The following is a 9,730-nucleotide window of genomic DNA, read 5'->3' on the forward strand; positions in this document are numbered from 1 at the left end:
GAATTTTCATTTAAAACAAGATGATATACAAAATTTGGAAACTTCAATTCAATTTCAACTTTCAAATATCAAATGACTGGTATGATACAGGAATATGAAATTTAAATAGCAAAAGTAAGTTTCAAATTACTTAAATATTTCAAATATCGGGACAAGAATAACGGATACGGAAAGATAACGGTAATTTAGAAAATAAAAATTATTATCTTAACTAAGTCTAATATTATACAGAGAGAATTATGGGTAACATTCAAGAAGACATATTACTTATTCATATGGGTGGGCCAAAATATTTTACTTTGTTGCACGACATGTATAGTGAACGGGTTTGACTCTCTTGACATCTATATTTATGTTATTTTATTCAAAAGTTTTAATGTTTTCTATTGTTTTTATGTGATGTAATAGTTCGCAAATTTAATTGATTTCTAACTTATCATTAATTTGATTCACACTCGATCCGGATTTCTTATCATGTCGGTCCGAATATTGCAAACTTTATGATAAATTTAAATTTTGCAATCATCCCCGCACGTACGTGCGGGTCCATCCCTAGTTTTATTTACACGAAGGTGTAAAAAACCAAACTTGTTTTGTCTTTTTTTTTTTTTTTTGTCGTCACCAAACTTGTTTTGTCTTGCTTCCAAAAATGGCTAATATTAGTAATAATAATAAATAAACTCAAAGCTGCATAGGTTCCGTAATTAATCTTCTCATCTCTTCACGAGACACATCTCTTTTTCAACATTTGACCACTCTCAGGACCTTTCGGCGTAACTTCATCTTCCACCTTTGCTTAACATTTTCATTTCTTCTTCCTTTTTGACCAAATTAAATTTTGTATTTTTTTACATATTAAAAAAAACATTGTATACAAAATGATACATAGATAAATCCAAAAGAGTGAAGAAGAAAGAAACATTAAAGCGGAAACAAAGGGGTAAAGAAATAATAGAAACAGAGAGAGAAGCAGAAGTTGTAGTAAGTTGTAGTAGAAAGAAGTACTTCTTCTTCTGTTCTCTTCTCAGAACTTGTTTTGTACTTTCTTCTTTCTCCTTGTTCTTGTTCTTGTTCTTCTTCTTGTTGTTAGCTCCCACTCAATATCTTCACTTCCTTTGACTCTTTCTTCAGGTGAAATTTCAGTTCTTTTTTATATTCTCTTTTCTGGGTTTCATTAAAGTTTTGTTTTTTATTACTCAGATCTTATCTTCTTCCTCCTTGTTCTGTTTCTTTTTGTGTTCTGTTTTAAATTGGGTTTTGTCTTGTTTTTACAAGATTAGGGTTTTGTAGATCAATTCGTGGTTTGTTCTAGATTGGAAGTGATAAAAATTAAGGTTTTTTTTTTGTTTCTTGGATCTGATTATAGTAATGGAAGTGTGAGTTGATTTGGTACCTAATCGAATTTTGAATCCCATTTTCTTATCCTTATGCTACTGAACTTGTTTCATTTCAGAGGTACTAATCTAATAGATGGTAAAGTTTTGTGCTTTTTGTGTTTTTTTTTTTTTGCTTTGGTTAGTGAAACTTTATGTGTAATCATGAATATTGAGGCAAAATGATTTATTTATGTGTTTCTTGGATGGTTTTGATTGAGTAGGTTGTGAGGGTTGTTCTGTTATGAGAAGCAACAGTAGCTGGAAGCTCAAGTGTTTTGTTTTTAGCTGTGGGCCTTGATATTGTTTTTCGACTTTTCATGCGGCTACTTGTGGGGATATAGAAACAAATAAAATCATGGGGTTACTCTGCAGCAGAAGTAGACATCATATTGAAGATACTGATGAGAATACACAGGTTGATTCAGTAGCTCTTTGGCTCATGTAACACTATTGATTTGATTTATGTGTGCATTTAGTTCTGATGCTTCAAGAGTTGATTTTGTTTGTTTTAATCTACAGGCTGCTGAGATTGAAAGACGGATAGAGCAAGAAGCAAAGGCTGAAAAGCATATTCGAAAGCTTCTGCTACTTGGTATGTGGACTTTGGATTATAATGATCTGGTACTATATAAATCTCATGTTGTTGCATTAGAATTTCTTGCTGAGTAAATCTTTTTCTTTATATGTTAGTCAATTGGTTTTTGAGATGTTAAGTGAAAGACCAGCAGATCATTGTGTAATATATGTTTCGTGATTATCATTCAATTCATCAATTTTTGGTTCATAATTTGTTGATGGCCTTGCTTGTGTATCTACTTCTTTGGAGTTTTGTGCCTTCTGTTTTCGGTTAACTTTCGAGTTTACACTAACTTTTTGACTAATCTTCTGTAAAGGTGCTGGAGAATCTGGAAAATCTACAATTTTTAAGCAGGCAAGTTTCAAGGGAAGATTGGTTGTAGTCTTTTACTTTGAGATTTATTTGTGAATTGTGTTCATTGAATGAAACAAAGTTACTAATTTGCAGATAAAACTTCTCTTCCAAACGGGATTTGATGAAGGGGAACTAAAGAGCTATGTGCCAGTCATCCATGCCAATGTCTACCAGACTATAAAAGTATGCAATACTTGAAATGGTTGTGTCGGTTTTCGAGTTATTTGGATTTAGTAGTTGAATCATTTTTTGGTCATATGTTGATCTTGGTATGTTGTACATGTAGTTTAATAGCTACTCTATGTTGTTGAACAGTTATTGCATGATGGAACAAAGGAGTTTGCTCAAAATGAAACAGATCCTGCAAAATATATGTTATCCTCTGAAAGTATTGTAAGTGGTCAAATTCTTAGGTCACTTGAGCTGTCTTTGTTAGAGCTTTGAGTATTGTTAAGTATATTATCTTAATGTATTTCTTTTATTATCCTAAAATCAGGAAATTGGGGAGAAGCTATCTGAGATTGGTGGTAGGTTAGACTATCCACGTCTTACCAAGGACCTCGCTGAGGGAATCGAAACACTATGGAAGGATCCTGCAATCCAGGTGTGTTTGTGTTTGGGTGTGCATGTTCTTTACTGTTGCACTCCAAGTTGAATACATGATTTAGATTATTCTATCTGGTTTGTACTTTCGTTTGAATGACTAGATTTTTCATTTTGTAGGAAACATGTGCTCGTGGTAACGAGCTTCAAGTTCCTGATTGTACAAAATATCTGATGGAGAACTTAAAGAGACTATCAGATATAAATTATATTCCAACAAAGGTATAACCAAAGTATCAGTTTTTGATGAAAGCATTGGAAGTAATGATATAAGCTGGTTGAATAAAATTCATTGGATCAGCCTTGGAGGATCCAGTTATCAACAACAATAGCATTTTTGTTTCCATATTGGCCTAGTCACATCTATTAGGTTCCTAACAAGACAGATCTTCTTGAGCTAGCAAATTTTAGAGACTAAGGTCAATTGCAATTTCTTTGACATGCATCTTCTGTAATGTGTCCTCATTGGTGCATTTTTTGTGTTGGGGTTTCAGGAGGACATTCTCTATGCAAGAGTTCGCACAACTGGTGTCGTTGAAATACAGTTCAGGTGCCAACTACTTTATAATTTACCTTCTTCCCTGTTCAATAGGCATTTTTATGCAAGTCAGGTTTCAGGCTTTTTTGTCTGAAATGTCCTAAGTTGTCTGGTGCACAATCATAATAATTAGCTTAGGCGGTTTTGTAGTCGATTGTAGCTGTGTTAACCAGGAACAGCCATCACGCTAATTCGCTAAGGAGCCAACAGTTTAAAGTATGGTCCATAGTGTAGATTCCCTCGTTAAGAAAAAGTTAAATAAAACTGTTCACCAGTTTGGATCCTATGATTGTCATTTGTTACTAATAGAATCATTCAACTTCTAGACCAATATCAATTTTCTTGTTGACATGAATCTACTTACAACACTCCGTTTACTTAAGACGGATTCATCTATGGTATATAAGTAAAAAGCTTGTTATTTTGTAGTCCTGTGGGAGAGAATAAGAAAAGTGGTGAAGTGTACCGATTATTTGACGTGGGTGGACAGAGAAATGAGAGGAGGAAATGGATTCATCTGTTTGAAGGTGTAACTGCTGTGATATTTTGTGCTGCCATCAGCGAGTAAGCTCACTCTATTATAAACTATAAGGTCTCCTTGTGCTGTTCAAATATAATTATATATATCACAACCGAGTTTTAATCACAGGTACGACCAAACGCTCTTTGAGGACGAGCAGAAAAACAGGATGATGGAGACCAAGGAATTATTCGACTGGGTTCTGAAACAACCCTGTTTCGAGGTTTGTGCTTTTATTTCCTTTCTTTATCGTATTGGTTTAAACGTTGAAGAGACGCTTGAGATGGATCGTTTACGAAACCTTGGTTCTTTTATGCAGAAAACATCCTTCATGCTGTTCTTGAACAAGTTTGACATATTTGAGAAGAAGGTTCTTGATGTAAGAACTGAAGCATAGCTATTTCTTTAGTTAGGCAAGCAAGTCATGTGGTTTAACAAACCTTTCTTATTCGATGTGCATAGGTTCCGTTGAACGTTTGCGAATGGTTCAGAGATTACCAACCAGTTTCAAGTGGGAAACAAGAGATTGAGCATGCATACGAGTAAGCTTCTCTCCAAACTACTGATACTAAATTGTTACCATACTTTTGACCTTCTAATTTACACTTTGGACTCGATTAAAATAAAAAGGTTTGTGAAGAAGAAGTTTGAGGAATTATATTACCAGAACACAGCGCCGGATCGAGTGGACAGGGTATTCAAAATCTACAGGACAACAGCTTTGGACCAGAAGCTTGTAAAGAAAACGTTCAAGCTTGTAGATGAGACACTAAGAAGGAGAAATCTATTGGAAGCTGGCCTTTTATAACCTTGTTATTATATATCTCAAGTAAATTACATCTCTCAAGAAAATTTCAAAAACTCAATGACCTTGTAATTCATCTCTTGGGACAAATACTTCGCGATTCAATATTCGTTCTGTCTCGATGGCTCGGGATAGTTTTGATTTTCTCAATGTTTTGGTTAACATTGTTCTTTGTCTTTGTCTTCTTGTATTTTCTTTTTTCCCTTAAAAGCATATCATTTTAGTATATGTTAAGGCAAGCTAATCCAATGGAGAGACTAGAACATCCCCTAACTCTAACAGGTTGCTTCATCTAGCCCTGTGCTAGTTTAAGACAATCTTGTAGTAGTTTTTTTAGTCTAGGTGGATTTATTAGTGTCATTGTCTGATCAATGATCTTCAATACAAGAGTGTTCACGGGTTAGTCATGAAAAAGATAGTCAAGGTCGCTCCAACAAAAATGGTCGTCTGGATCAATTTTTGTTTTGTGACTGTTCTTATCTATTACTCAAAATTTTGAACAATATGAGTATTGAAATTATGCAACATTAAACCATGATTTTAATGAATTTTTGTTTTCAACTCTTTTTCATTACAAAAATAATTTGATGGTTTTTAAAAATATAAAATAAATCAATTATCTTAACCGGTTGTTTTGCCTGCTTGTCCTCTAGACCGGACCTTACCGTAAACTCCTATTAGTAGCCATTAGCCATGCGCGTTCGGGTTTCCGGGTCTGGTTCGGCTCATGTTATTCGGGTAGTCGGGTTTTCAGTTTTTCAAATTTATATACAATTTAACCGAGCAAAAATTGGGTTGGATTGGGTCAAGTCGGGTTGGGTTTTGGGTCGGATTTAGTTTTAGATCTTTCCGGTTATATCTCAAAAATTGGTTAAATTAGTTAAAATCGGTTAAAATTCGGTATATTTTGTATAATTATTTGTCTAAAATAAAAATAAATAAAAAATCGGGTATCGGGTTGTTTCGTAAATTCAAATCTCAATTTCTCCGAATTAAACCAAATTTCGATTTGGGTTGAACCGAAACCCGAAAAGAATCTGGTCGGCGGCTTCAGGTCGGATTAAAATCGCAGGGCTAGTAGCCATGGTCTCTTACCAAGGATTTTGGTCAAACAAACTCATACGGTGTTTATATTTACGAATTTAACTTCCCAAAAAAGTTCTCACATTAAAAACATGTCAAAAACTGAACTTCAAAAAACATGTAAAAAGTAAAGGGGTCGAAACTGAACATATACTAAAATATCATGTCAAAATCAGAAATATATTAAAAACATATATAGGCTCCACCGCTCCACCGTTTATTTATTTTTAAAATAATTACACTGAAGAACCCTGCAAAATTGAACTTTTTTCCCATCATTCTTCGCCGTCGTTTGTCTTCATAAGCCAAAGAATATTCCAATTCTTTCTTCTTCTCTTTCGTCAATAGATCCCAAAACAAAAACAGAGAAACCCATTAAAAAAAAAACAAACCTTGATTGATTGATTCTTCGTGATAGTGCAATTTATCTCCCTGGTGCAATCTTGTATGTATGTTGTAACAATGATTCTAATTTGATTTTGTTATATATATTAATCTCTCGTCTTATATTGATTGTTACGGTTATGTATATACGATCATGAGATTGGTTACGTTAGTTAGGGAACAATAGTGAATTAGTTGTTGATTCGATTTGATGTTTGGTCTTTTCTTGATTATGTTTTTTTATGTTTTCTTGCAGAAATTTTTTAGAACAAATTAAGTTTGGTAGTGATATGGATCCAAATGCGGTATTACCAAAGCGGAGATTCATACAACACGAGCTGTTTTCGCAGTTACATATACCGGGAAGCTTCGCATTCGAAGCGTTTAGTTGTATATCCAAGTTTACAGGAGCTTTGCTTTGTTGGTTTTCTCAAGGGAACTTGGAAATGGAAGTATGTAAATGTAACTATCATCAATGTGACAGCTTTGATTCTTCGAAGAACGTTAAGAGCTTTTCGATTGAACGACCGAGGTTCTCGAAAGATATTGTTACCTCTGGCTTGTCTAAATTCACTATTGTTCATCATTTTGTTAATGAAGCTGAGAGGTTACATTCTTGTTCTGTGCTTTCCTTGGCTGCTGCGTTGATACCGTCTTTGAATGTTATGTAAGTTTATCGAAATTGCGTATTGTTAAACTCTGTTTGAGGGCATTTTCTGATTGTTGTTTTTTTATTAGGTCTGCTTATGGACTTCCTCTGCCTTTAGGGAGTAGTGATGTTCAACTTTCGGATGATACTAAGAATAGGACTTGTCAGGTTGGTCATGAGGAATATAGTGGTTTGAGTTTTCAGAAATCGGACTGGACACGACAAACTGTAGAGCCTCGAACAGGGATCGAGTTCCCGATGTTGCTGAAGAAAAATGCTTCTCGGTCTAATTCTGAGGTTCTTATAGCTTTTTCTCCCTTACTTGTTATTATGTTAGAGTAACAAGTCATAGTTTACCAAAGAAGAGATTTCGAGTTTTTCGAAAATTTAATACATTTTGAAATTCATAACAATTTTAAGGTGCTTGTTGCAACTGGATCTCGGACAATGAAAATTATCAGAATTAAATCTCTTAAAGTATATGCATTTGGTTTTTGTAAGTGCATTCTAGCTTTGTATCTTTTTTCTAATATTTTATCGAACCATCTATCGTTTTTTGCTTCTAACTAAAAACTTCTCTGTGTTAGATGTTCATCCTTCCTCGGTCTGCCAGAAGCTTGGGTCAAAGTACGCTTCGATTCCAGCGAACAAACTGGATAAATGCGACGAATTATACAAAGACCTTCTTAGGTATTATAGCTTTGATTCATAGCAATCACATCTTGACTTTTATTTGTTTGGAATCCAATCTGAGGTTGAGTGTCTCTAGTTGGACATTTCTTCTGAAAGTCTTTTACTTGAGTTTTTTCAGGGAAGATATTGTAATGAGTGTGAGGCTTGTGGTTAACTACAATGGCTTGAAGATCAATACTGTGAGAGAGTAAGTGGAAGTTATACATTAGTGATTTGAGGCAGCCTCATTTTACGCGCATTACACTGACTGATAGATGGCTAAATAATCTCTTCCCTTGCTTGTCTATTTTTCCAGTGTTTTTGAGAAATCACTGCGTGCTCGTTTGGTGAAGGTAACTTATACACCAAAGTGAAATATTATTGTACACTCTGATAAGCATTGTGACTTACATTTTGCCATATCATAAGCTTCTCCATTCTTATTTCAGGCAAATCCAAAAACTGATTTCAATTGCTTGAATGATTTTGGTTCATTTTTCACACAAGACATTCCTATACCCGCGGTACCTAATGATTCACGCTTTACATTATAAACACACATAGAAGAATATATCTCATTTCAGTGGCTCGCTTATTTGCAGGGAACGATAATAGACTTTCGACGAACAGCAGATGGACAGCTAATCACAGAGAGTGAGTAAATATTCACACTAGGGAAGCTTTTTTCTCTATGTACTTTATATTGTATACTTTACCTGAATCTTGTAAACATTTGCAGTTGGCGGTAACCTGATTGGAGCTGTCCGAAGCAAGGACCTTTGTAGTAAGTTCTTCTTTCTAATGTTGTATCGTTCTTGCTCTTGTTTGCATACAAAGTCCAAGGGATAATGGTTTGCAAACATTGCAGGGGCATTTTTTGGTATGTACATTGGAGATATTCCGGTGTCTGAGCAGACAAAGGAGGAGATTGGTAGGAAAGTGATGGGAATCATAAAGAGATGCTGATCAATCACTTGTTAGACGTCCAACGGCTTCTGAGTTTTAGAAGAAGGCAATTGGGTAGATTTACTATGCGGTCATGCTGTGAATCAACATACTTTGTAAGGAGCTTGGAGGAAGGAGAATAACACTAATGGCATAAGTTGTATTAAGATTGTCTTGATTTATATGAAAGTACGTATGTTATGTGAATTTGTTTTGATTACTCTAAAATCAACTTCTTGTCATCAAGCAATTCCTTGTTTCCTCTTAGTTCAATGATCTTTTTGTCGTCCTAAATTATAATTAGGTATTGCGTTAAATCGACATTTATATAGAAAATTTTCAGAAAACAATTGCTAGAAATATTTTTGTACCTGGATCACTTCACCTCTGTAATAAATATAGCTAAATTAGTTATTGTTTGGTGAATAAATCTATATATAAATGTTTTAATATAAACTACAAAATGTATTATACAGTACCTGTCACGCGAAAGATGATCAATTACTATGGGATCTTATGTATTGTTCTTGTCCACCAAATTTTTTAAAGTCTTTATAAAGGTTACATACAAAAAAGGGTAATGACTTAGTTTTTTGTTACTAACTTAAGTTGTCTTAATTTTCTTGTATTCAGAATTTATTTTTACAAAAAATTATATCACATGTATAAACTTATATATGAATAACTCAATAACTCATAAGTACAAAACTAAATTGTACACCGTATTAAACTTCCTTCGCTCTTATTTCAAAATAATATAACTGAGCGTAGGAAAGAAATTGGCAAATGAAAAAATCAGAATTTATTTAATAAATTTAATGTGATGAGTAAATTAAACCTTTATTGTGTAGGCTGTCCTAAATGCGTGCATACAACACCAAAAATATAATATATTAGTTTTTATATAAATAAAAAAAATACAATGAAATTATGCAAAGTACATAATGTAATAGTAATATGACAATCAGAAAGATCAAACCTCTCTTCACGTTCGTGTATTGAAATGTTACTGAAATTCTTCAAGATCTGACTTAAATTTCTGCAATTTTTCATAAGCATATTTTTACCAGAATATATGTAATGTTATGCACATTTTAAGACATATTTTTGTGAAAATAAATGTAAATTTTAAGCATTTTTTTGGAAAAAGTAAGATTTAATCATAATTTTTTTATAAGGCATGCTCTAAATCATACAAGTTAAAAGAAGTAAAGATAAAAAAAA

At 33.6% G+C, this 9,730-nt stretch overlaps 2 protein-coding genes and 1 long non-coding RNA gene across 5 annotated transcripts; 2 read left to right on the plus strand and 1 right to left on the minus strand.

The window, feature by feature from the left end:
- Nucleotides 1-872: 872 nt before the first annotated feature.
- LOC17889640 (guanine nucleotide-binding protein alpha-1 subunit) lies at nt 873-4,999 on the plus strand. 2 transcript variants are annotated; one of them, XM_023784410.1, is made up of 14 exons: nt 873-1,131; nt 1,598-1,791; nt 1,896-1,968; nt 2,270-2,307; nt 2,401-2,490; nt 2,623-2,700; nt 2,804-2,911; nt 3,031-3,132; nt 3,405-3,460; nt 3,878-4,012; nt 4,098-4,191; nt 4,288-4,347; nt 4,431-4,510; nt 4,599-4,999. In XM_023784410.1, the coding sequence occupies exons 2-14, from the start codon at nt 1,732-1,734 to the stop codon at nt 4,774-4,776; spliced, it is 1,152 nt and encodes a 383-aa protein (XP_023640178.1). In that variant the 5' UTR covers nt 873-1,131; nt 1,598-1,731; the 3' UTR covers nt 4,777-4,999. The 2 variants fall into 2 exon arrangements, with proteins under 2 accessions (XP_023640178.1, XP_023640179.1); XM_023784411.1 differs by having other exon boundaries at nt 877-981.
- A 1,189-nt stretch (nt 5,000-6,188) lies between these two features.
- On the plus strand, nt 6,189-8,771 carry LOC17890211 (fatty-acid-binding protein 2). Of its 2 annotated transcripts, none has more exons than XM_006294354.2 (11): nt 6,189-6,305; nt 6,497-6,907; nt 6,979-7,186; nt 7,310-7,385; nt 7,477-7,579; nt 7,701-7,769; nt 7,878-7,914; nt 8,011-8,085; nt 8,164-8,215; nt 8,301-8,345; nt 8,430-8,771. In XM_006294354.2, the coding sequence occupies exons 2-11, from the start codon at nt 6,531-6,533 to the stop codon at nt 8,525-8,527; spliced, it is 1,140 nt and encodes a 379-aa protein (XP_006294416.1). In that variant the 5' UTR covers nt 6,189-6,305; nt 6,497-6,530; the 3' UTR covers nt 8,528-8,771. The 2 variants fall into 2 exon arrangements, with proteins under 2 accessions (XP_006294416.1, XP_023640180.1); XM_023784412.1 differs by having other exon boundaries at nt 6,189-6,301.
- Nucleotides 8,743-9,280, minus strand: LOC111831017. The gene is made up of 3 exons (XR_002834314.1): nt 8,986-9,280; nt 8,878-8,893; nt 8,743-8,795 (listed from the first exon to the last, which is right to left on the minus strand). It is a non-coding gene; the product is annotated as an uncharacterized LOC111831017 (long non-coding RNA).
- Nucleotides 9,281-9,730: the final 450 nt, after the last annotated feature.

The sequence above is a fragment of the Capsella rubella genome, unplaced genomic scaffold (genome assembly GCF_000375325.1).
Source record: "Capsella rubella cultivar Monte Gargano unplaced genomic scaffold, Caprub1_0 scaffold_4, whole genome shotgun sequence".
Taxonomy (NCBI): domain Eukaryota; kingdom Viridiplantae; phylum Streptophyta; class Magnoliopsida; order Brassicales; family Brassicaceae; genus Capsella; species Capsella rubella.